This window comes from Pelophylax lessonae, assembly GCF_965119305.1.
Source record: "Pelophylax lessonae genome assembly, chromosome: 5".
NCBI lineage: Eukaryota > Metazoa > Chordata > Amphibia > Anura > Ranidae > Pelophylax > Pelophylax lessonae.
In genome coordinates, this window is record NC_138772.1 from 370,789,904 (window position 1) to 370,817,537 (window position 27,634).

Genomic DNA, 27,634 nt, shown 5'->3' on the forward strand with positions numbered 1-27,634 from the left:
CTCTGAGAAAAAAAAGCCCTGCTCTGATTTAGGTTATTTTCACCAAAGAAATGTAGCAGAAAACACGTTGGGCTAAATTTATGAAGAATGATTATTTACTTGCAAATTTTTATAACAGAAACAAAGAAAACTTTTTTGTTTTCAAAATTTTTGGTCTTTTTTTTCCGTTTATTTAGCAAAAAATAAAAAAAACCCAGTGGTGATTATATACTATCAAAAGAAAGGTCTATTTGTGTGAAGAAAATGATAAACATTTTATATGGGTACAGTGTAGCATGACCGCGCAATTGTCATTCAAAGTGCGACAGCGCTAAAAGCTGAAAATTGTCCTGGGCAGGAAGGGGGTATTGAAGAGGACAGAATGGCCCCTAGACACTTACTTACACCCTCCATTGTGAGAATATACACACTGGTGACTCCAGACGGTGCATGGGCTGTGCGCACCCCCATAGCCCTCAGTTAAGGTTGCCACCTCACCCCTTTAAACCAGGACACATAATAATTACACAGGTTCTGTGGCTGATAAGGTGGTAATTATGTGTATTATATTAGCCTCAGACGCTGTGTAATTCATGTGTCCTGGTTTAAAGGGATGAGGTGGCATCCCTAGCTCACACCCGCCTGTGTAAGTGTGTATACAGAACACATGGGGACAGCAATTCCAACTTTCCCTCCCGCTTTCCCTCCAGCAGAACACATCCTATAACCGTCACACGGCCGCTCTCCGCCAATCCCCGCCCTTCTCTCATGCACATTGCTGGAAACAGACAGAGCGATAAACATGGTGATTGGCTGCACGTGCAGTGTTTAGTGATTGGTGTTGGAGGATAGGATGGGCGGAGCGGAGAGCAGCCGGGAAGTGTAGTATTGTTGGATGGATAGAATAGATGGAAGCAGTGATTATCATCTATAACAGTGCGATCACATCGTACACCTGACAGGTATGTGATGTGCGGGTGGGTGGGTGCCCCCTGCTAGGACCATCGCCGATTGTCCGTACTTCTCTCCACCATTGTATGCTATGGGCAGACAGCATTCAACTTCCCAGCTCATCTGGTTCTGAATGTAGTAGGCATGCTGAGACATGTGGTTCCTCCACACACTGTAGAGTCCCCTATAAGCTGAGACGGATTCATGTCATTTCACATTTGTCATTTAAAATCTACAACAAAAGAAGAGCAGGTGATCCTGCCAGGGCTGGCCTTGTTCATGCATTTCCTGTAATGGGGTGACAACTGTCTAGCAGCAGTGCTGCTCTGTGGTCACCCTGTCCCATGCATCCTTGGTGGCAGTGCTGGCACTCATCATACAGGCAGTGCTGGCACTCATCATACAGCCACATTCTGGTCCATTTGAATGCTGTGAGCCCTACATTGGAGCAAGGTCATGTAGAGAGGAATTGGGTCAGAGAGGTTGGAGGAGATCCTCAGTGCTCTGATGAATCAAAGGTAAAAATAGAATGAAATGGCAGTTATCTCTGATATACCTGGGAGGTAGCAAAGTGTGCTGCCATGGTAACGGTACAGGAAGCTGTAGCTGCTGTAGACAAGGCATACACATCAGAGCAGTTGCTCCTATTCAGGGATCTGCTTAGGAATGTTGGGATCCTGGTCTGAACCCACCTGAGCTATCCTGCCAGGAAGCTGTCACTGCATACAGCCAATCATAAGCAGCCAAGACATTCCCTGTCCCACTGCTGCATGTATATACGCCCCTTGTATACATGCGGCACAGGGAATGTTTCAGCAGCTTACGATTGGCAGTTTGCAGTGAAAGCTTCCTGGCAGGATAGCTCAGGTGGGTTCTGACCAGGATCCCAACATTCCTGAGCTCATCCCTACTCCTACATAACAAACAAGCATGCGTCCTCTTTCTTAATTAGGAGTTGGATCTGCTCTATTTTCTCAGTTTAAAAGAGAACCGAAAAAGAGAAATTGGCACCATTCTAAGTTATGACAGATGGTATATTGAGTGCACCCCTTCATCACAGAAACAAGGGTGGAGCTGCTGTATTGCATTGCATTCTTCTTTGTGGGCAGGTCCGCTCGGTGCGCTCCCCCTTGTCCGCAGATCCGCACGGTGCTTTTTCCACTGACGACAGGTTGGCGCTGCCACAGATCTGCACATGCACAATTTTTTCCCCCTCGCCCACAGATCGGCACGCTGCGCTCTCCCCTGTCCGCAGATCGGCACGCTGCGCTCTCCCCTGTCCGCAGATCGGCACGCTGCGCTCTCCCCCGTCCGCAGATCGGCATGCTGCGCTCTCCCCCGTCCGCAGATCGGCATGCTGCGCTCTCCCCCGTCCGCAGATCGGCATGCTGCGCTCTCCCCCGTCCGCAGATCGGCATGCTGCGCTCTCCCCCGTCCGCAGACCGGCACGCTGCGCTCTCCCCCGTCCGCAGACCGGCATGCTGCGCTCTCCCCCGTCCGCAGACCGGCACGCTGCGCTCTCCCCTGTCCGCAGATCGGCACAGTGCACTCTCCCTTGTCTGCACTGTCGCAGATCTGCACATGCACAATTTTTCCCCCCTCGCCCACAGATCCGCACGGCCCTCTCTCCTCTGCCGCCTCACCCACAGGTCTGCACATTGACAAGTGCTGTCCCTCCCCCTGTCACTGAAGTGCTAAGCCCAGTGCCTGTGTGATGGGGGAGGGAGCACATTGTGCATGTGCAGATTTGTGAATGAGCAATACAGCAGATCCATTCTTGTTACTGTTATAAAGGGAGCACACTCAATGTACCATCCTAGCATATACGCAGGGCAGATCCGAAACCATGGTTGGCCCACAGGGTTTTAACTTAAAGGAAGAGTAACTGTTCAATTTGCATCATGATTTGTAAACTACTGGGGCCCCTTAATTGCACGGCAAATGTAATTCTAAAGGTACTTTAAGGTAAGTACCTGCTGCCTGTGGCCATCAGTGACCATACAAAATGTGTATGCTGAGATGATCTGAGCGTGCCTGCTTATGTTATAATCTGGGTGAAGAGAATATTGGCGCCTGGACCGTATTTGCCCTGAAATGCCCTTTCTTATAGTTTCATAAAAAAACAATGCAAAGAGACGGGGAAAACGGCGTGATTGCTGGTAGAGAAGTCACAATGTGTCACGGATTATAAATGTCATTTTCCTAAACTTTCAAGTGTTAACACTATGCCGCTCTCAGATAAGCTTCTGTGATATTTCCAGATGAAAAATAACCGTACCCTGAGATTTCTTGTAAAGTGTAATTGAATACTAACAAAATGCAAATTGCTACAAAAGCTACACCTTTTTACATGTAGTTTAGTTGGATTGTGATTCAATATGAATATACCATCTGGATAGAGAAGGCCTCATGCACCCAGGATGTTACCCCCCCCCCCCCCCCCCCTTCTGGGCACCTTTGCTGCAGGGGAGGAAAAAGAAGAGTTAAAAAATTGTGCCTGAGCCACGTTTTACGCATTTTGGTGTGTCTAGACACTTACTCATTCCATTGGGCAGGATATTCAATTATTCTGGACATAATGAACACTCAGAGGTGGGGTGAGGGTGAAGATCCTATTTAAATAGGAAGGTAAATACTTACGTAGAACTCTGTAAGTCAGATCTTCGCTGTCTTGAAGAACTCCAAGCGCTGCTGCCATCTTGCAACCCCATGTTTATCAGATGGCGTGTCTTCCACTAGATGCCCTTGGGCTATGCTGCCATGCCAGACCCTACGCCACTACTGTGTTCTGTAATTCAAATATCGGTATTTTCACTAGTTGTATTCACAGCATACATATAATTATTTATTAATAAATACTGAACATTTTTAACCACTTGCTGTCTGCCCCTTAGGAGTTTTACTGCTACATGGCGGCAGCTGTGTGCCTGATCGCATATATATATAATGTGTGTGTATATGTGATTCTGAAACTCTGACTGCAGGCGGTGCATGCAGTCAGCGGGCCGCTTTTGCTGTGAACATTAATCTGCAGGTGTCGGCCACTCAATGTCCATTGGCGCTTCAAGTACTATGCAAGTGCAGTTGCATCCAATCATGTGCAAGCAAAAATGCATTTTTTTAGTTTTCCTTGCATGTTCCCCTCAGATTTAGCGCAACTGCACTTGTGGGTGCACTTACAGTGCACAGACTATTTACCTTTTAGTAAATCAACCCCATAGCAAACACTGGCTAGGCACACAGTTAACCCTTTGAGCGCCCTAGATGTTTAACCCCTTCCCAGCCAGTGTCATTACAGTGACAGTGCATATTTTTAGCACTGGTTCCCGCATAGTGTCAAAAGTGCCAGTGAGTGTCCAATTATTCGCCTCCAATATCGCACTCCTGCTATGTCACTCCATGCCATCATTACTTGTATGAAAATAAGTAAGTAAAAATTCCATAATTATAGCTTAGTCTGTAGACACTATAACGTTTGCGTAAACCAATCAAAATACGCTTAACCAAAAAATATAGTTACATAGTTAGTCAGGATGAAAAAAGACACCAGTCCATCTGGCTCAATCAATAGAAAAAAAAAAAAACAGTAAAGTAAACCCAACCATACAATCCCATATACACAATCCTATACCCGCAGTTGATCCAGAGGAAGGTGACTAGGCCAATATGTAGCAGAATACATATTGGCCTAAATTTATGAAGAAACATATCTAATAATAAAAAAATAAATAAAATGTTTTATTACAGAAAGTAAACAATTGTCGGCCCTTTTTTTTTTCTTTTTTTTTTTTTTTTTGTTTATAGCGCAAAAAATAAAAAATGCAGACGTCATCAAATACCACCAAAAGAAAGTTCTATTTGTGGGGAAAAAAAAGACAAATTTTATTTGGGTACAGTTTTGCATGGCCATGCAATTGTCAGTTAAGCCCCGTACACACGTACAGATCGTCGTCATACAAACGTTCGTCTTTTCTCCCCGGGATGTCGGTGTCTGTTGAAAAGTGCAAAGACAGCACAAGGACAGCACAAGAATTTTGTCCGCAGACTTCAGCTGACTGCAGAAGTGATGTCATGTAATGGTTAACTTTCCCTGTGTTTTTTATTTTCTGAGCATGCCCAGTCTTGCAAATCTGCGGTCTGTCGGCTGATTTCTGTACTGACAGGCGAACAATCGTCCGTTCTGGTGTCCGCAGACAAAAATTTTCATGTTTGCAAGAAAGACTCTTGTCCGCAGATTGTGTGCAGACATCTGTCGGAGGCACCATACTAACACGCGTACAATCGGCAGATCTTTCGTCCGCCGACGTTTGTATGACGACGATCCGTACGTGTGTACGGGCCTTTAGAGTCACAGTGAGTATCGCAAAAAAAATGGCCTCGAAGGGGGGGGGGGGGGTAAATCTCCTGGAGGTCAAGTGGTTAATTGTGTCTTTTATACCTGACTTGTGTTCAGCTTTAATGAAGAAAAGTCCACAGCACAGTGCTGATAAGACTGGTCCTGATTTGTTACTTTTGTAATTATACGGTTTTTATTTCGCAGGAGGTGTCAAAACCGAGGAGCTAGCAGGGAAGTGATACGCTACAATGGACCTCTCTTCACTGGTGAACAAGCTTGGTAATGCTTTAAATATGGCTTATTCTTCATTTTAGTTTGATTAAACTTTTTTTTTTTTTTTTCGGTTATTCTTAGGTACTCAGGTCTTTTTAAATTAGAATCTTATTATTGGGGTGACTAAACCGAAAAAATGAGAGAATTTAGGAGGATAGTGCCAACCTGACAGAGTTCACAGTGTCATTTATAGGACAAGGGGTGGATATCCGCAGATGCAGAATTGGTACCCAGATGGAGTGGCCAGATGTCGGCTGTCTGTACAAACAAGTGCTGTTTTAGCTTTATAGACAAGCAAAAGTTCAAAGCCAGTTTAATAATGTGCATACAATTATCCATTATCTCCGAGTTCCAATTCTACCGATTGATCAAACTGAGCTCTATTCTTATCCAGCTTCTCTGTCCGTTTAACCCATTCAGTGGTGTTTTTATTGAAGAGCTCTCCCTTCAATTTGTTTCCAACATTCTGTCCCCCAGGGGACAATGTACATGTAGTACATTGTCTTATATTCCTATATGACTTCTAAGCCTAGCTTGAGGTCAGACAGGTCGTCACCCCTCCACTCACAGCTGTCCCAACAATGTAGGAGATGCAAGGAGATGCCTGTTTGATGGGACATAACTCCAGATTTTGAAGCTTGAACCTCGATCTTGATTCTACCCCCCTCACGATCCTTATCCGGCATTTCCACGATTCATGTAACAGTGCAGAGCCGTTCTCTGCTCAGAGCTGTCAAAGAAGAGAAAAAAAAACAAAAAACAGCGGCAAAGTATATCACAACTTTGCTCAGCGCTGAGAGATAAAGAGAAACATTGTATCATTTCGTTCTTTTAGATTAAAGGGATGAACTCTCATTTTATCCAGAATTGTGCACTTCCACCAGATGTGCTACTGAAGTCTAGTGTAACTACAGCAAGTCCCCTGCTTACGAACGAGTTCCGTGAACTTGTTTGTAAGTCCCACAAAGATCAGTGCTTACAAACAGGCTGCGAGCACTGATCAGTGTGTTCTGGCGGGGGGAGCCCCCACCCCCGTTGGTACGGTGATCTCAGTTTTATTTTCATTCAGTCCGCTGGGTTGAACTAAAAAAAAAAAAGCATCTTTGAAAGTTCGCGACTCAAAGGTTCATGTATAGGTGACTTACTGTAATTAAAATGGGTACCGTATTTTCCGGCGTATAAGACGACCCCCCTAATTTTCAGGTTAAAACATAGGTTTTGGGCTTTACTCGCCATATAAGACTACCCCTCTTCCGAAGCAAGGCAACCGCATTGAAAAACATCAGATTTCTCATAGATTTCCAAGGTACCCTAGTACTGTAATACATGTCATCTCTCATAATATCTCCAAGGTACCCTAAATATAAGTATTACCAGTAGATGTAATCTCAAGATGCTGGCTGTGTGGGAATCCTGTACCGGTATACCGTATGTACCGTAGCTTCGGCTACATACAGTGTACCGCACTGAGCCAATCACAGTGAGCGATGTTTTCTATTATTGAATGCAAAGCCTGCTCGGATTGGCAGAGTCAGAGAGGCGGGCTGATGTTACTCCGCCAATCCGAGCAGGCTTTGCATTCAATAATAGAATACATCGCTCTCCCTGATTGGTTCAGTGCGGTACACTGTATGTAGCCAAAGCTACGGTACATACGGTATACCGGTACAGGATTCCCACACAGCCAGCGTCTTGAGAGATTACATCTACCGGTAATACTTATACTTAGGTTACCTTGGAGATATTATACTCAACGTATAAGACGACCCCCCCCATTTTTGGGGGATTTTTTTGAGGTTCAAAAGTAGTCTTATACGCCAGAAAATACAGTAATTATTCATTTTGTGTTTGGAGATTATCAAGGCAAGAGAATGTCGTCACCAGCACGCCATGGATCTCCGGAATGGGTCCAAAGCGTTATTCAGTGGTCACATCGTTACAGCAGATGGCAACATTTCAGAGCCTCGCAGGACCCCTTCATCAGGCATGTGACAACGAACGTTCTGGAGATCCATGGTGTGCTGGTGACATTTTCTTGCTCTGTCTATTCAGGGTTCCTGCCAGTGGTTACTTCAGCACCCACTTATATGCACAGCCATTTTTACAGGAATATGTACTATGGGAATCATGCATTGGATTATTTGGAGGTTATCAAATATGCAGTTTAGGACCTCCTCAATTTTTTTCCTGTTATTGTACTGTTCACATCCACTGTGTTACTAAAACTAGACAGGGGAGTAAGACCTTCTTGGCTGTGATCAGCAAGACTGGCAGATGATGCAATCTGTCACCCATTTCCCAGTGGGGTTATGTTCTGTTTTTATAGAATGGCAATTTGTGGGTTCCTCTTTTAGGCCCCTTTTACACTTATGCAACGCGACTTTGCCGCAATTTTTGACGTGATTTTGAAAGCAATGGCCATGGCTCAAATGCAATCAAATGGCAAAGTAGTGCAGGAACTACTTTGAAGTCGGTGCGACTTTAAAACGCACTGATATGAATGGGGCTCATTGAAAATAATGGAAAACGACTTGTCATGCGATTTTGCGGTCCAAAATCGCGGGACAAGTCGCACTAGTGTGAAAGGGGCCTAAAATGTAAGTTATGTAAACTGTTACCATTATTATGTCGACATAAATAAATTGCTATTACATTTTAGGTCACCAACTTGTAGAGATTCGAGAGAGAGCTCTTAAGAACATACTATGTAAACTGGACCATAATCTTATAGCTGATGTGGACCTAGTCCAAGAGAAGTCTTTATTTGTGCATCTTCTCGAATGGTTTAATTTCCCTACCGTTCCAATGAAGGAAGAAGTTCTCCTGCTTCTACAAAAGTTAATCAAGGTATGTAATCTGCTATTGTACTTACAATTTTATTGCATTGTAGGAGTATATACTGTGTGTGTGTGTGTGTGTGTGTGTGTAATAAAAAAAAAAAAAAAAAAAAATTATATATATAATCTAATTAATGAAAGCATGGTCAAAGCCAATGTAGATGTAACAACTGACACTGGGAGGGCTACTTTTGGCGTGTAAATGGGGCCTGACAGTCTAGAACAGGTAGCCTATTTGAGTAGTCCAACTGGGACCAGATGTGTTTGATTCAAAAAATGGAAGCGACAACACTGACCTCGGTCCTGTGTTAGGAGGTGCTGTGAAAGCAGCATGTCAGTAGAACACACTAGGAGTGGGGTTCAGGCATGTCCGTGCCTAGACTGGAGGTCTAAAGCCATACATGAAGGGAAATGTGGCCGGTTCAGCAGAGACCAGCTGAATTTTGACCCATGTAAGGGCAGGCTTGCTGTACAGAAGTCGATTTACTGATTTGACAACCAACCAGTCTGTCCGACTTTCTCAGCTTGATCAGCACCGCTGGCGCTGATCAGTGTATTCTGACAGTGGGGAGGTTTCCCCGCTGTCAGTATACAATAGCTCAGTGGGGAAGATTCCCTCAACCACACATTCAATGTTCAACACGTTGGTTGAACAAAAAAATGGGCTGCTTTACTAAGAGAACCTATCCAGGTCTATAGCTGGGGTGGGAGAAACCTTGTCTGGCTTGGATAGCAGAGATGTCTGTAAATGATTGCCAGGAGGCTAGAAATTACTTGTTGCCTGTTGTGTTTAGCTTGATGTATCCCTTTTGCGTTGGAATAATATTAATCTCTGTTTTGAGCAATAAAGCAGGCAGGAAGCCCTGAAACTCACTTCAGTGAGTAGACTGTCTTTTGAAATGCTTTACTTTTGATGCAGATTCCTATAACATATACAGTATCTCACAAAAGTGAGTACGCCCCTCACATTTTTTGTAAATATATTGTTATATCTTTTCATGTGACAACACTGAAGAAATGACACTTTGCTACAATGTAAAGTAGTGAGTGTACAGCTTGTATAACAGTGTAAATTTGCTGTCCCCTCAAAATAACTCAACACACAGCCATTAATGTCTAAACCACTGGCAACAAAAGTGAGTACAGTACACCCCTACGTGAAAATCTCCAAATTGGGCCCAAATAGCCATTTTGCCTCCACGGTGTCATGTAACTCATTAGTATTACAAGGTCTCAGGTGTGAATGGGGAGCAGGTTTGTTAAATTTGGTGTTATCGCTCTCACTTTCTCATACTGGTCACTGGAAGTTCAACATGGCACCTCATGGCAAAGAGCTCTCTGAGGATCTGAAAAAAAGAATTGTTGCTCTACGTAAAGATGGCCTAGGCTATAAAATGATTGCCAAGACCCTGAAACTGTGCTGCAGCATGGTGGCCAACCAAGAGCATACAGTGGTTTAACAGGACAGGCCTTGCCATGGTCGACAAAAGAAGTTGAGTGCATATGCTCAGCAATATATCCAGAGGTTGTCTTTGGGAAATGGGTATATGAGTGCTGACAGCATTGCTGCAGAGGTTGAAGAGGTGGGGGGGGGGGGTCAGCCTGTCAGTGCTCAGACCATACGCCTCACACTGCATCAAATTGGTCTGCATGACTGGTGTCCCAGAAGGAAGTCTCTTCCAAAGATGATGCACAAGAAAACCTGCAAACAGTTTGCTGAAGACAAGCAGACTATGGACATGGATAACTGGAACCATGTCCTGTGATCTGATGATACCAAAATAAATGTATTTGGTTCAGATAGTGTCAAGCGTGTGTGGCGGCAACCAGGTGAGGAGGACAAAGACAAGTGTGTCTTGCCTACAGTCAAGCATGGTGGTGGGATTGTCATGGTCTGGGGCTGCATGAGTGCTGCCAGCACTGGGGAGCTACAGTTCATTGAGGGAACCATGAATGCCAACATTTACTGTGACATACTGAAGCAGAGCATGATCCCCTCCCTTCGGAGACTGGGCCGCAAGGCAGTATTCCAACATAACGACTCCAAACACACCTCCAAGACGACCACCGCCTTGCCTAAAGAAGCTGAGGGTAAAGGTGATGGACTGACCAAGCATGTCTCCAGACCTAAACCCTATTGAGCATCTGTGGGGCATCCTCAAATGGAAAGTGAAGGAGCGCAAAGTCTCTAACATCCACCAGCTCTGTGATGTCATTATGGAGGAGTGGAAGAGGGCTCCAGTGGCAACCTGTGAAGCTCTGGTGAACTCCATGCCCAAGAGGGTTATGGCAGTGATGGGAAATAATGGTGGCCACACACAATATTGACACTTAGGGCCCAGTTTGGACATTTTAACTTAGGTGTGTACTCACTTTTGTTGCCAGTGGTTTAGACATTATTGTCTGTGTGTTGAGTTATTTTGAGGGGACAGCAAATTGACACTGTTATACAAGCTGTACACTCACTACTTTACATTGTAGCAAAATTTCATTTCTTCAGTGTTGTCACATGAAAAGATAAAATATTTACAAAAACGAGAGGGGTGTACTCACTTTTGTGAGATACGGTTAATTTGATTTAAAACAATTAATAATTAAACTAGCATGACATAATTTGAAAAAGATAAGTGCCAGAAAACGTATTTATGTTGTTTAGCCAAGCAAATCTATTACAAGGTGTGAAAAATAAAGGTGTTGCATAAATAGACAATAGACGTCATGAGCAAAAATAGTTCTGTGAAAAACCTCACTCATATGTATCAGTCAAAACATATCATATCAAATATAATACGTGACATATGCATATAATTAAATTCATTTTCCAGATTAATTAACACTTTTAGTGGACCTGTCAGCATGCATTTTCATTTTATTAACTCAATGATACCGTTCATCTACAAACAATGTAATGGATGCTTACCATCTGTCCTGCAAATCATGATGATCAAATTACTATTAGAATTTTTATGTGTATTATTATTTAAAGTGAAGCTCCGGGTAAATACGGTATGTGGTTTAAAGATAATGCACTCGTATTATGCACACCTCTCCTAGTCAATATCACTCTGCCAATTTCTGGTTCAGCATCACTGCTTAAAGTGGATCTTCACTGCATCTGAGCATGACACAAGCCAAAAGCCCTATTTAATTCATTTTTAATATTCAAAGCAAACTCAGGCATCCATCCATGTCTCCATGCTTTACTTTGCTGAGAAATTACTTTGAAAAACAACCACTAGCATTCCCTAGCCTTTCTGGCGGTGGCCATCTTGAGTAAGGGCAGATGATTCATGTAGCATTTATACCTCCGCCTCTCCTGAAGACTCCTGGGATGTTTGACATCATTTGCCTAGGCAAGAAATTAGGAAGTAACTGAAAAAAAAAAAAAAGTTTAAAACCAGGAAATTTGATATACTTTCCTATTTATCTATTTACTAATGCTAGCAGCATGAAGAATACAAATGATCAATGTTGATTAGGAGAGTAAAGTTCTACTTTTAAGGGCTTGTTCATTTGGTTGTATGGGGTTTACCCAGGAACTTTCTGGCAGCAAAATGGTGTAAAAACTTGTCTATAGCGCAACTCACACTGACATAAACATGCTTTTGTCTGTATGAGCTGTGGTGTGTTCAGGCAGCTTGTATGGTCCGTTTACATCTCCCCTGCCTAGTGATGGAAACCAATGCGGCCTTAGCTATTCAGTAGGACAATCTATAGATAATGGTGTATAATTAGCAGTGGTACCCGTTAATTACAAACTATTTACATGTCCCACCTGAATGTTTCCTGCATACATCGGTGGTGCATGTGCAGAATGACCTCAGCCGATTCTGAATGACTGAAGGCTGAGATCCAGCTGTGCATGTGCTGCATAAATGACTCACTCAGGGTAGACATGAAAACATCAATTTATTCATTTAATTGGCGGCACTTGCTGCTCAATGTAGATGAACAGCAACAGTGGAGCTCAATAGGATCCATGGATGCTGTACGCATGCAAAGGTTGGCACAATATTTATATGCGTACAACATCATATATGGTAGAATTACAGCTTAGGAGGCGTCTTTTAGTGCTTATATACATACACTGTATACTTTTATATATATTTTTTGCTGCTAAAAGCAGCACAACAGATGCAGCTGTGTTAATGGGCCCATTGACCGCTGTGTACAGCCGCGTACAAGATTATATGCTGTACTCATTTGTATGCAGCATTTTTTTTTTATGACCATTTGAATGAGCCGTAATATGTAAGCTTCTTATTTATTGGACAGAGATGAAGATACTGGGTTTTAACTGTTCAAACGAGAAGGCGGAGGATGGAAATATGACATGGGAAAATTACCTGCTAATTTAGGAATTGCGTGTTTCACTTTTCTAGCGGTTCAGCATTTCCATTGGAAGTGGGGGAGGCAGCATTGATTTCAAATGATGATATTGATTTTCTGTTCATTCTGAACTTTAGGCAAATCACTATATATATATATATATATATATATATATATATATATATATATATATATATATATATATATATATATATATATATATATATATATATATATATATATATATATATATATATATATATATATATATATAAATTCCAGTATCTCACAAAGCGAGTATATCCCTCACATTTTTGTAAATATTTTATTATATCTTGTCATGTGACAACACTGAAGAAATTACACTTTGCTACAATGTAAATTAGTGAGTGTACAGCTTGTATAACAGTGTAAATTTACTGTCCCCTCAAAATAACTCAACACACAGCCATTCGTGTCTAAACCACTGGCAACAAAAGTGAGTACACCCCAAAGTGAAAATGTCCAAATTGGGCCATTTCCCTCCCCGGTGTCATGTGACTCGTTAGTGTTACAAGTTCTCAGGTGTGAATGGGGAGCAGGTGTGTTAAATTTGGTGTTATCGCTCTCACTCTCATACTGGTCACTGGAAGTTTAACATGGCATTCATGGCAAAGAACTCGAAAGATCTAAAAAAAGAATTGTTGCTCTACATAAAGATGGCCTAGGGCTATTAGAAGATTGCCAAGACCCTGAAACCGAGCTGCAGCATGGTGGCCAAGATTGTACAGTGGTTTAACAGGACAGGTTCCACTCGGAACATGCACTCGCCATGGTCGACCAAAGAGATTGAGTCCACGTGCTCAGCGTCCTATCCAGAGGTTGTCTTTGGGAAATAGACATAGGAGTGCTGCCAGCATTGCTGCAAAGTTTGGAATGGTAGGGGGGTCAGCCTGTCAGTGCTCAGACCATACGCCGCACACTGCATCAAATTGGTCTGCATGGCTGTTGTCCCAAAAGGAAGCCTCTTCTAAAGATAATGCTCAAGAAAGCCCGCAAACTGTTTGCTGAAGACAAGCAGACTAAGGACATGGATTACTGGAACCATGTCCTGTGGTCTGATGAGACCAAGATAAACCTATTTGGTTCAGATGTCTGCATATCTGGCGGCAACCAGGTGAGTGAGGAGTATAAAAAGACATATCCAAGAAAAGAGACTCGCTGCTCCAGGTGCGAAAGAGAAAGCCTAATGATGCTAACGGGTTCCCGCCTCGGCTCGCCTCCGCATACATTAATAAGAAAGAATTGGCCACACTCCAAGCTGCATCCAGATTCGGTTTATTGGACGAACATCCCAAGTGTTACAACAGTGTACAGGTAGACGCGTTTCACACACTAACAGGTTTGCTTATTCATTAACATTTCAATGCCTACAGTCAAGCATAGTGGTGGGAGTGTCATGGTCTAGGGGCTGCATGAGTGCTGCCAGGAACTGGAGCACTACAGTTCATTGAGGGAACCATGAATGCCAACATGTACTGTGACATACTGAAGCAGATCATGATCCCCCCCCCCCTCCCTTCAGAAACTGGGCTGCAGGGCAGTATTCCAACATAACAACCCCAAACACACCTCCAGGACTACCACTGCCTTGCTAAAGAAGCTGAGGGTAATGGTGACGGACTGGCCAAGCACGTCTCCACACCTAAACCCTATTGAGCATCTGTGGGACATCCTCAAATGGAATGTGGAAGAGTGCAAGATCTCTAACATCCACCAGCTCCATTATGTCATTATGGAGGAGTGGAAGAGGACTCCAGTGGCAACCTGTGAAGCTCTGGTGAACTCCATGCCCATGAGGGTTAAGGCAGTGCTGGAAAATAATGGTGGCCACAAAAAACACTGACACTTTGGGCCCAATTTGAACTTTTTCACCTAGGAGTGTTCTCACTTTTGTTGCCAGTGGTTTAGACATTAATGGCTGTGTGAGAGTTATTTTATTTATATTATATACGCACGCATGCATACACACAGATGGAAGACCTATAGGTAGAACAGCTCCCATACAAAAGGATATGCAATTCATACCCTTCATTCCTTAGATGTACATGTACAAGTTAGGCCTTGGACACACAGTGTGCGTTTTGGGATGTGCACCCACTTTCAGACGACTGTCAAATTCAGCATAGCTGCTGCGTCGGATCAGGACTGTCAATGTTCGCTGAGCTGCGCATGGGCGGCTCAGTGAACATGACAGCTGACAGGCAGAAGGATGCATTTATGGAAAAATAGACCAATAGGGTCTCTTCTGTCATAAATACCCTGCCTGTCAGCCATTTGAATAAAAAACAAGTTTACTTCCTCTTTAGGGTAGAAAAACCACTTTTGTAACAGAATCCCAATACCCCCTCTGAGCCCATTCCCGATCCAGCACTGTGCATGAGAGCAGTGGCTCTCCCGGCTCTGTGCCTCCTCAGTCCTCACTTGGTAGATTGATAGCAGCGAGAACCGTTTTCCATCATATCCTGTGCCCATGAAGCCGAGCCATCCTGTCTGTGTCAATAGACGTTGGCAGGGCGGCTGGGGAGCGAGCCTGTATAAGTGCCCCCATAGAAAGTGGCTTTCTATGGAGACACTTCCTGAAGAGGAGGAGCCCGGAGTGCCATCGGGGGACCTGAGAAGAGGAGGATAAGGCTGCTCTGCAAAACCATTGCACAGAGTAGGTACGGTATTTATATCATGTCTGTTATTTTATTTTGAAAAAAAGTGTTCATATCACTTGATCTTTTAATGAACACACACTCTACCTGTGTGAACTGGTGTTTGTTTTTCATTTTTTATTTTTCATATTTTGGCCCTTTTCCCACTTATGCGACTTGTCCTGCGACTTGGGATTGCACAGTCGCATGACAAGTCGTACCCCATGATTTCCAATGAGTACCATTCATATCTGTGCAACTTCAAAGTAGTTCCTGCACTACTTTGGTCCAACTTTGCTGCAACTTGAGATCCATAGACCTCAAGATTACACAGGCATTTCTTCAAGTTGCGTCCAAGTTGCGTGACTTTCACGTCGTGAAAGTGGGAAAGGGGCCTGTTATACCTGAAGGGTTTCGCATGTACTGTTACTTTAAGGCTGGCTCCACCCAGGAGTGATGACAAGGGGCAGAGTGGCCATCTTAGAGACATGTAAGAGATGCATTGATATACAGAGCTGTCCTGTAATGCATGTTGTAGTGTACAGTGAGTCCTGAATAAACATCCATTGTTCCAGACCAGAGTCCTGTGTCTCTCACAACACGAGAATATAACAGGGCCTTAACAATGCCTGGGGGTACCTTTGCAGCTCAACATTGTTAAAGATATGTCATCCAGTTTTATAAGAGAACAGAAGAGTGGCACCTGGTTTTGGAATAAGATAACAGAATAGATAACTTATAATATGGCAGTGATCACATGAATAAATGGCTTTGTCTTTAACATTTGTCTTGCTCTGCTTTTCACTGTTGGTAAATTGGTGGTGACAGTTTGCTACATATAATGACATCTAAACAGAATGTATTTTCTTGATTTCTTATGTCCACTGTTTTATTTTTTTCCAGCATTCCCTAGCAGCTCAGTGGCTTCTTGATATGGGTGCTGTAGACTTCTTTTCTCAGCTTCGGCCAAACATTGAACCAAACCTTCAAGTTTTCGTGGATAGCATTTTAGATGGCCTCTTCCTTCTTCCAGCAGAAAGTCCCTTTGGACCTCTGCCTTCACTGGAGAACAAAGACTGGCAAGGACAGGACTATGCAGGTAGTTATTTTCTATTCATTGATTTTTCATTTTTATTTTTTTTTTCCCTACTTTTTTTTTTTTTTTAATTTTTATTATTTATTCTCTAACCAATACTATTCATAATAAAGTAGCATACACTGATTTTATCATATAAAAACTGCAGCATTAAAGTGGAATTTTAGTCAGAAAATGATGTCCTGCTAGACCACTTCAGGCTGGCCCCTTTTAAAGGTAAAGCTATGTAAAACATTAAAAAATAAGTGCCTGAACTGCTTAATATCCAGTAAAAAACTGTCTCACCCTGCTCTGCACATGCGCTCAGTTGCTCTCCATCTTTAAGCACTGTCCAAATTGTAGAGTCCAATCTGCTGACGGCTCCATTCACACTTGTCCAACCTCAATTGCGAGTTTAGCGTGCGACTTGAGAAGACTTTGATGCGACTTTGGATGATTGTGTCTTGTGCAAAAGTTAAAAATTTGTTAGATTTTTTTTGTTATTTTCTAATAAATTTCAAATTTTCAGAACAATTGGAATTCGAATAGTTTGAAAATTGATCAACCGATTTGAATCCTGTGTGAAGAATAGCTAGTTGTTAAGAAGCAGGCTGGGATACCATTAACCGATGACTCATCAGCTGCTAGTGAGTTTTCCCCACTAACAGCTGCATTTAAAAAACAAAAATGGAATCCTTGATCCAGTATGCCATTGGTTGATGATGATACAAGGGGGCGATGCCACCTGGTGACGTCACTGGGTTGCCCAGCCCTTTAGGTGTTTAAGAGCTGTCAAATGGGAGCAGGCAGTCTGAGTGATCATCAGGTCCGAATATTTTTTTTATTTTCTTGATGCGATAGACATTAGATCCACTTAAGGGGAAATTGTCAAAAACCTGTGTACTGTGTTTATTCACTTTTTACACATTTTTGGTCAATGGTTAGGGGTATGAGTATGTACCCATACTCACTCATATGGAATGGCGGGATCTGGGGGTCCCCATGTTGAGGGGGGCTTCCATATTCTGATAAGACCCCTGCCAGCAGTCCCCCACAACCACCACCCTTGCCCCCATGGTGCTGTTGGGGGTGAAGCAGAGCCCCCCTGACCCAACCCCCCCCCTCCTCATGTTATTCACCCCCCCCTTTCCTGACCTGTTGGGCTGCATGCTCGGATAAGGGTCTGGTATGGATTTTGGGGACCCCACACCTTTTTTTTTTTTAAACTTCCCGGCCTGCTCCTTAACCACTTAAGCCCTGGAGGATTTGGCTGCTGAAAGACCAGGCCCTATCTTGCGATTCGGCACTGCGTGACTTTAACGCACAATTACGTGGTCGTGCGACACTGTACCCAAATTAAATTGACGTCCTTTTTTCCCCACAAACAGAGCTTTCTTTTGGTGGTATTTGATCACCTGTGCAATTTTTTTTTTTTTTTTTTTTTTTGCGCTATAAACAAAAAAAGTGCGACAATTTTGGAAAAAAAAATGTAAAAATCAAATTTTTTAACATTTTAAGCCAATTAGTTTTCTGCTACATATTTTTGATAAATAAAATCACAATAAGCGTATTTTTTGATTGGTTTGCGCAAAAGTTATTGCATTTATTAACTACGAGAAAAAAATTTGTAATTTTTTTTTTTTTAACTAGTAATGGCGGCGATCTGCAATAATTTTTATTTTTTTTTGCGGGACTGCGTCTTTGCGGCCGACAGATCGGACCCCTGACTGACATTTTTGACACTTTTGGGGGTACCAGTGACATTTACTACAGTAATCAGTGCTAAAAATATGCACTGTTACTGTAAAAATGACACTGGCATGGAAGGGTTTAACTTCACTGGTGATCAAGGGGTTAGGTATGTCCCTAGTGGCGTGATTCTAACTGTGGGGGGCGTGGCTTGTGATATAATCACAGAGACATATGATCCTACATAGCAGGATTGCATAGCCTCTGTGATTACTTTAGTGAGAATGACAGACGGCTGTGTTTACATCAGCCGTTTTTCTCCCTCTACTGCGGGTGATCGTGAGTGGCTGGCGGCCATCGGAGCCGCTGGTCACACTCGTGGGCGAGCGACGTAGGGCTACGTCACTTTGCCTGTAAGCGGCTGAGTACCGCAGTAAATAGTCGTTAGGCGGTCGCGAGTTGTTAACAATCAGCTATTCTTTACACAGAATTCAAATCGGTAGATCAGTTTCCAACCAATTAAAATTCTGATCTTTCTGAAAACTTGGATTTCGTTAGGGTTTTTTTTATTATCGAGCAAATTTTGCATCAAAATTGCATCTATACAATGCAGGTGCTCCTTTCATGAAACTATTGAAGGTTTACATTCAGGTCTATGGACCTCAAGTCCCATGAAAGTTAAACTAAAGTAGTGCAGTACTTGAAGTCACACAGATCTGAACGGTACTCATAGGGAAACATGGGGTTTGTCCTGTCATGTGACTTTGGGGTCCAAAGTCGCGGGACAAGGTGCTCAAGTTTGAAAGGAGCCTAAAGCAGAATTAGACCCTTCTAACCTTCACAGCCAGGGAAACTGCTTCTGTTTGATCTGCAACTGCCATGATGCTGCATGTGTGATCAGTTATGACAACTGCCATCTGATGGTTTGACAGTTTGGTTGAGGAAACAAGTAAATGTGACAGTTCGCAGTCCTGGCATTCCAGAAAGATAACTTTTTTTTTTTTTTTTTTTTTTTTTACTGTTTATTGAAACTGTTAAATTGATGGGGTTTAGTTCTGGTTTATGATTTACTGCAGTTCAGGGGCTCTGGCAAAAATGGAAGCCTCCAGCAAGAGGAAACAGGAGCAATGCTTAAGCCAATTTACCGCACACATTTTGTTTTGGTAGCATAATTATCAATGTAAAATGTATATTCCTTGCTAAAGAACATCATTTTTTATCAAGTTGTTATGGGGAAAGTTCCGCTTTAAGTGTCTGTCTAGGCAAAATAAAAAGTACATCTCTGCAATGCATGCACGTTTCCTATGATTTATCCCGATAACCACTTGCTGTCTACAGGCCGTATAAAAACCGCCATGAGCTTGTTGGTTTTTGTTTTTTATTTCAGCCAGCTTCTTGCTTTTTACTAAAAGTGATCCAGGCAGTGTTTGCTATCTGATCACCTTTTATTGCACTGTTTAGGTGTCCCCAGCAAGCTGGCCGTGGTTCCCAGTCTCTCCCTTTCCTCTGTGGAGCACAGCATTGCTGTAAACTGTGTTAGGATGGAGTGCAGGAAGTGCTCAGGGAACATTATTTTTCCTTCTTTTCAACGAATGAATAAATAATGTACCTAAAAAAAAAAAAAAAAAAAAAAAAATGTTTAATCTCTAAACTAAGATCTGTTGGAGTTGATGAAATTGCATGGTAGTGCTGCACGATCCTGGATAAAATGAGAATCCCGTTTTTTTTTTTTTTTTTTCCTTCTTAAAATAAAGATCACGATTCTCGGCGTAACATCATCTTTCACATTCTACAGAAAAATTGGGCTAACGTTACTGTTTAGTTTTTATTTCATTTATTGAAGTGTATATTTTTCCCCAAAAAATTGCGAAATTGAAAGGCCGCTACGCAAATACAATGCTACGTAAAATGTTGCAACAACTGCAAATTTATTCTCTAGGGCAGTGATGGCGAACCTTTTTGAGCCCGAGTGCCCAAACTGCGACACAAATCCAACTTATTTTTTTCAAAGTGGCAATACTGAAATTGGTAACAGCCACAGAGGCAAGGGCCTCTCAATAAACCCAGCAGCACAGCAACACTTCCTCCGAACAGATATCCACTCTCTCGGTTGCCCGTGGCAAGGCCCGCAGCTGGTAGTGCAGGGGCAGTATCCTTGTATTCTCTCTGTCCCCTGGCCCACAGTATGCTGCTCCAGTCTCCCTCCCTTGCGGCAATGACTCCTCTCTCTCTCTCGGGTGGTGATGTTAAGCTGGACACTAAAATGGACCCATAGTCTTCCAGGACTAAATGTCCCATGGTGCACTTGCCAATCACCTCATTGGTGCTTGGCTGCAGCCAATGGGGAGGCAGGGGAAATCAGAGTGGGTGGCGATCTCTGCAAGCGCCGTTCTGTCACTGTCCAGCGCTGGTTGATCGAAGGGAGGTGAGCGGTGACATACACTGACAGTCCACGCTCGCTTCTGTCCTTGTCACAGTGCCGCTGAACTTTTCACTTCAGCAGCTTCGTCTTGCGGGGGAGCTGGGATAGACATTACAATGGACCCATTGTCTTCCGAGACTACATGTCCCATGATGCACTTGTCATCCTCCCCATTGGTACTTGGCTGCAGCCAATAGGGAGGCAAGAGGAATCCCAGTGGGCTGCAATCTCTGCAAGTGCTGCTCTGTCCCTGTCCAGCGCTGCCTAAAGCGGGCGAGCGGAGGAAATACACTGACAGCCAATGCTCGCTTCTCCCCTTGTCACAGCGCCACCACCGTGCGGGGGAGGGATGATTAGAGAGCCAAGGCATCAGCGGTGGCAGCTTCCCAGTATAGCTGGCGTGCCCACAGAGAGGGCTCTGCATGCCAGCTGTGGCACACATGCCATAGGTTCGCCATCACTGCTCTAGGGTCTCTGCTAAAATAAAATAAAAAATAAATAAACATATATATGTTATGTGTGTTTGGAGGTTCTATGTAATTTTCTAGCAAAAAATGCTGATTTTTAACTTGTAAGCACCAAGTGTTTAGAAAAAGACTTTAGTCTTTAAAGGAGATGTACAGCCAAAGCTTGCTTGGCTCTACATCTCCTATGGATCACAGGTGTGCACTCCTGTGACCCGTTTTCGACAGAGAGCAGTCTGAAGTCCGCTCTCTGCTGACGTCACAGACTTCTGTCCAGGCACTGCGTCATCACGACCACGGAGTCGGGATCCGCCGACATGCCTGCACCGACACCCGGTTTAGCCTCTCAGCGAGCTGCTGAGAGCCTGAGCTAGCCGCCCCCGCTCCTCCACAGCCCAGCGCTCCAGTGAGCAGCGAACAGTCCTGCACTGAATCGTGGAAATGCCAGATTAAGATCGTGATGGGATGTTGAATCGAGATTGCAATTTTTTTTTTTTTTTTTAAAGAATAATAATGCAGCTTTAGTACAGTACATGGATAGGAAACCTGATATGTGAATGGGTCCAGAGAGTAGTGATAAATACTCATTCTCTGATGGCCTAAAGTTGAGTGATGTGCCCTGGGCTTCTGTCTTGGGGCCAATGCTGTTCAGATTGGGTATTAATGATATAGAAGCAAGAGCCTAATTTCAGTGTTTGCTGATGATCCCCAATTACATTGGGAAATACATTTTGGCACAGGTTGTAGCATCGTTACATTAAAACTTTGACAAAATAGGGGGTTGTGCAGCTACATGGCAGATGAGGTTTATTATTGAGAAATGTAAAGGTATACACATTAGGAGGGGCTCCCCTGGGAGGATCAATGATGGAAAAGGATCTGCGGGTGCTTATAGATTACAGACTTTGCAATGCCAAGTTACAGCTAACAAAGCTAAAAACATACTCTCATGTATTAGAAAGGGGATACATTCAAAGGTGACTCCAGTAACAAAAAAACAAAAAACTGTTTACTCTACTCTAAAGTCCCTGAAGAGGACACATAGAGAAGCTACTAGTGGAACACCGAAATGAAAATTCCGGTGCCGAAACTGAAACCGAAAATTCAGGATGCACTTGGCTGGAAACCGAACCAAACAGTTTTTTTAAAACCCTAATTAATGTAGCTGGCGATTTTGCATTGTAGTCAATGGGACACGATTTTACATTGAAGTCAATGTGATGCAATTTTTGCATTGAAGTCAATGGAACGGGATTTTGTATTAAAGTCAATAGGACGCAACATGCCATTATCTGCACTTTTTTGTTTTTTTTCTTCTATTGGCAAAACACCAATAATCCTATTTTCAGTCTATAATTTTTGGTGGCCAATATATCGGTGCATCCCTAATGGCTACGATTTGAGATTAGAATAAAGGAAGTTTTAACCTTGATTCGGGAAAGGGTTCTTTACTGTTAGAGCAGAAAAATGTGTAGATCCCTCCTCCTCCAAGAAGTCAGTACTAGCTCAAAGTGTTGACAGCTTCAAAAGACGTAATGTCTTCTCCAGAAGCATAATAAACAGGGCTATAGGAGATGTTGGAGAATAAAAATCACACACATAGGTTGAACTAAATAGACCTGTCTTCTTCTTTTTTTTTTTTTTTTCCAGCCTTAGAAATAATGTAAACCCAGGGGCTATAAGTATTTAATTACTTTCAAGTTTACTGCTGTCATTCCCTGGCTGCTGTAGCTGAGGAGCCAGCTAATCAGGCACGATCTGTGCTTGATTAGCTACAGTGGATTATGGAGGTGCCATCAGGTGACCCCTGATGTTTCTATGTAGAGAACCTGTCAGCTGCCTTTGATATTACAAAGAGTGCTCATTGGCCATCTTGTGATAGCAATAATGTTAAATTGAAAAAAGAATAAAAAATTATAATGACATTTAAAAAAAAGAAAAAAAGTGATTATAAAGTCTTGTTTGTTATTTAAAAAACAAAACAAAAACATGTTATACTTGCCGCCTCCTGTGCAGTGGTTTTTGACAGGGCAGCCTAGATCCTCCTCTTCTCTGGTCCAAAGAGTGCTGCTCCTGGCTTCTCCCTCCTGTTGAGTGACCCCCCCACAGCAAGCAGCTTGCTATGGGGGCGCCCAAGCTGAGCTGCAGCTCTGTGTGTTAGACAAAGAGCTGCTGTTCAGCCCCGCGCCCTCTCTCTCCTGACTTCAATTGACAGCCGTGGGAGCCAATGGTGCCGCTGCTGTGTCTGAACCAATCAGAACTGAGAGTCTTGGACGGCTGAGTGGACCTAGCTGGATAGAGATGGGCTCAAGTAAGCATTAGGGGGGCTGCTGCACACACAAGGTTTTTTTTTTTACTTTAATGTATAGAATGCATTAATATAAAGAAGAAAAAAAAAAAGATTTTAAAGTGGTCTCTATTGACAATTTTTTGGTACTGTAATTTGTTGCCATTTCACAAGCATGCACAGTAATAAGGATTGGCATGTTTTGTGTTTAGTCGAGACATCCCCATCATTTATATTTTACAAAAAATCAGGTATCGTGTTTTTGTGCACTAAATTCATTTTAATGTATTTTTCCCAGAAAATATAGATATGCTAAGCATTTGCGCAAATATTTTGCAACATAAAAAAATGCAGCTGCTATATTATTCTACGAGGCCTCTGCTTTCAGAAAATGATATAATTGTCAAGCAAAAAATGCAGATTTTAACAGGTGAAAATTTAAAGAACTGCTCTGGACACAAAGCAGTTAAAGATGTCATTGTCATGCGTTGTGTTTTCAGCCCAAGCAGGAATATAGAGGCTCACTGGATTTCTGGCAGATCAACATGTATTTTTCTGTACTTGCAGCATTTTTAAAGGGACTAAACACAGGAAACCTTCACATTCTGTAAAGATGTACTTAATCGTTTTTTATTACTATTATTATTTTATCCAGACATAGACTAAGACTTTAACAGCTGTCAAAAGAGAGCTCTCATCTCACTTTGGCAAGATTTTCTTTCACTTCTTATTGTGTCTCAGGGGCAAGACGGGATTGGAAATTTCCCCACTGGGGGGGGGGGGGGCTGGTTGCAATATAATCTCACCAGAGATTCTTATTCCTTTCTGCTAGTTCCACAGCTAAAATAAAATGTTTGTCTATTTAGCGTTAGTTATTTTTGTTTGAAGAGCTAGAATACTTTTTATTGGACTTGAAATGGTAATTAGTTGTTTCAGCATGCTGCTGTGTATGGACTCTATCAATAGTGATTTTAAAGATTGCTCTAGCAGTTATACTACAATTTTGCCTCCCAGAAATGTCTTGCTAAAAATATACACTGCCAATACAATGTCTGACTACATATCTGTGCCAGGGGACACAATGTACTTTTGGAGCTGCAACTGTTTTTTTTTTGTTTTTTCCTTTAGCTATACAGCATTGCGCTGATGGATCTGCTGGATATTTTCAACAAGATGCTTTAAGGCTTCAACCTACAGAAAGTAAGGCAGACGAAACTGGAGGTATGGAACCGCATAAAGAAAACTAAAAAAAAAAAAAAAATATTAACAACTAAAGGTATTAGGTTATCAGCCCTTTGTCCCTTTCCATATCATAACTAAAGCTTTTGCATATTCTAAACTTCAGCATTTTTAAACCCAAATCCCTTCTACCATTATGGGCCCATGTATGTTTAAAGAGGGAAGGGGTCATATGTACACCTTTTAATACTTACTGATTGCATACTGCTATATTTTATAATGCTGTAATGGCTGTAAGTGGACCTAGAGAATGCACCTGCTTTCCTAGTTCTTTGCTATTTTACTTTGTAGCTTGTGATAAAGGTAGAACAATTTTTTTTTATTTTGGATAGCGTGAAGGGGGCCCCCCCCCCTTCACGCTTGATTATAACCCGTCAGATTTTTTTTTTGTTCATTGACGGACACAGCTCCTGATATTCTCAACCATTGGGTTATACTGGCCCCTACAGGAGTAGGACACTAGGCAGAAAAAGTCTGGCTTCGCCTATTGCCAGTCCTAGGGGATATATTCCCCCTCTCTGTTCACTCCAGTCTGGCCAGCGAGCGTGCACAAACCTCAGCTCCGCACTAGGTCGGCCACGGCAAAGCCCAGTCGGACAGGGGCTGGCCTGCGAGGTAAATGGCTCTCGAGGTCGCATACGACCAGGTCTTGGCCTGAGTTGCAGCGTTCCTCCTGGCCAACAGCCCCCCATTTCGATGGGGAGGTGTTTTGTCTGGAGCGGTGCCCGCCTGGTTCCTGTTATGGTGAGCAGCTGTCCCCCCTCTCCCCCTGGAGGGTTTTAGGGTGGACCTGGCCCCTCCATTGGACATTCGGACCCTCAGGTTCCCCTCCTTCCTGTCAGGCTCCCCTCCACTTATGCTGGGGCTGTGTGGGTGTTCTGGTCCACCTCCTGGGGTAGGGGCAAGGTGCTATGGTGGCGATTTGGGGGGTTGCACCGCCGGCGACCAGACTATCAACTGTGCGGGGGAGAGGTTATACCTGATGGGGACTCCTGCCAGGGCCCCCTGTCCTGCCTGGGCCAATTTGCCCCCATTTTGTTGTAGCCTGTGTGCTCAATGCACGGCGGCCATGTTTGTGTAGTCCAGCGGCCATTTGCAGTGGTTTCCCATTTAAAATAGCAGCAGCCATGACTGTGGAGTCCTGGGGGCGGCGGGAACTCCTCCTCATCCCCTGGTGCTGACCCCTACACGTGGAGTGTAGATTATCCCGGTGGCTGCGGGTGCCTGTTTCTGCTCGGTTGTGAGTCTGGTCTCTCTCTCTCTATCTCTCTATCTCTCTATCTCTCTCTCTCTTGTCCCTTTGCAGTGTTTTACACTTTTTGTGGGGTCACTCTGGTGACTTATGGAGTCTTTGGAGCACGGCTCCCCACCTGATCACCTCTTTGATTCTCCGGGGCCCAACCATCCATTGATGCACTGATGGCGGCCATGGAGTCCTTTTGTGTCTCTTGTGGAGGTGGTTTTCGGGGAATGGGCTAGCAAAAACCTAGTCCAGGGGCTGCAGTTTATCGGTCATGCCTTTTTGCATGCTGCTCCCCTAGTGGCTCGAGCTCTCTGTTTCAGTAGTGGTCCTTCGGCAATATCTTTTGACTCATAGGCTGGTCTATGGACCAGCGTTCGAAAAAGGCCTTGACCGATCTTCCTTTTCAAGGAGATCGCCTGATTGGAGCTACCCTGGATGACATTATTAAATGTTTCACAGGGGGGGAAGAGTACTTTTCTTCCGCAGGCTACTAAGGGCAAGAAACCTTGTCATAGACGTGGGCCTCCTTTTTACAGCTCATAAGAAGTTTTTTTTTTTTTTTGTCCCTCTGGGTCGACTGACAAGGGCTTGAAGCCTTTCAGGGCCTCCTCTGGAGGATCCAAATAAACCTGGTTTGGCAAGCCGAGAGCGGGCTTCTCCAGACCTGCAGACGAGGCCCGTAGCATGAAGGTGCACCCTCGCCCTTATCAAGGATGGGGGGGTCATCTTTGCTGGTTTCTGGACCCGTGGACTTTGCTGGTACAAGACAAGTGGGTCCACAAAGTAATTTGGTCCGGCTACAAGATAGAGTTTCGCTCTTGTCCCCCGCCAAGGTTCTTTCCTTCCAACTTGCGCGTGTCCTCGGACCGCTTACTGCACCTATTTGGGGCAGTACACGACCTGTTACTTCAAGGGGGATTGTCCCGGTTCTGACTTCGGAACGTTTTTAGGGTTTTTTCTCAAAACTGTTTACAGTTCCCAGGAAGGAAGGCAAGTTGTGTCCAATCCTGGACCTCAAGGCACTAAACTGCTTTGTGCCGGTACAGAAGTTCAGCATGGAGTCCATTTGCATGGTGGTGGCATCCCTGCATAAGGGGGATTTTGTTTACCTCTGTCGACATCAAGGATGCTTACCTTCATATTCCAATATGTGCCGGTCACCAGCGTTTCCTCCACTTTGACGTGAGCATTATCAGTTTGTAGCAGTACCCTTTGGTCTCGCTGTACTGGGCTACTTGGATGACCTCCTTCTGCGAGCGGAGTCTCCTACTTCTCTAGTGGAAAACCTGGAAATCACCATACCAACTCTGAGGGAGTTTGGCTGGATTCTAAATTTTCAGAAGTTCTTCTGGTTCTGTCCACAAAGTCAGACTGTCTTGGTCTGACTCTGGACTCCGCCTTAGCCAGAGTGCTCTTCCCTCTGGACAAGCTCCAGAAATTGCAGGCTGCAATTTGTCCCCTGCTGTCAATCAGATCCAGCTGAGCCGGGGATCGAAGGTGCTGCTCAGGGGCTCTGGGCACTGGAAGAGTCCAGACTACCGATCAATGTCTTGGAACTCTGAGCAATCAGACTGTGCCTGAACGAATAGACGGGATCGTCTTCAGAGATGTCCAGTGTGCATTCAATCGGACAATGCCATGGCTGTGGCTTGTGTCAATCGCCAGGGGGGCACAAGAAGTGTCCTGGTGGCTCTGGAGGTAGCTGGCATTCTAAGGTGGGCAGAATGGTTTATTCCAGTCCTCTCTGCCGTACACTTCTGGGGCGGAAAATCAGGATTATCTCAGTAAGCAGGCGTTGGACCAAGGAGTGGTCCTTTTATCTGGAAGTGTTT

General features: G+C 43.7%; 1 protein-coding gene across 1 annotated transcript in view; it reads left to right on the forward strand.

Moving 5' to 3' along the window:
* The first annotated feature begins 838 nt into the window (after positions 1 to 838).
* RTTN (rotatin) overlaps positions 839 to 27,634 on the forward strand; it is a 423,025-nt gene continuing 396,229 nt past the window's right edge. The window contains exons 1-5 of the mRNA XM_082257758.1: positions 839 to 941; positions 5,471 to 5,545; positions 8,199 to 8,386; positions 16,287 to 16,482; positions 24,449 to 24,541. Coding sequence (XP_082113884.1) covers positions 5,515 to 5,545; positions 8,199 to 8,386; positions 16,287 to 16,482; positions 24,449 to 24,541 — 508 coding nt within the window. The 5' untranslated portion in view covers positions 839 to 941; positions 5,471 to 5,514. The remainder of the gene's footprint in view (positions 942 to 5,470; positions 5,546 to 8,198; positions 8,387 to 16,286; positions 16,483 to 24,448; positions 24,542 to 27,634) is intronic.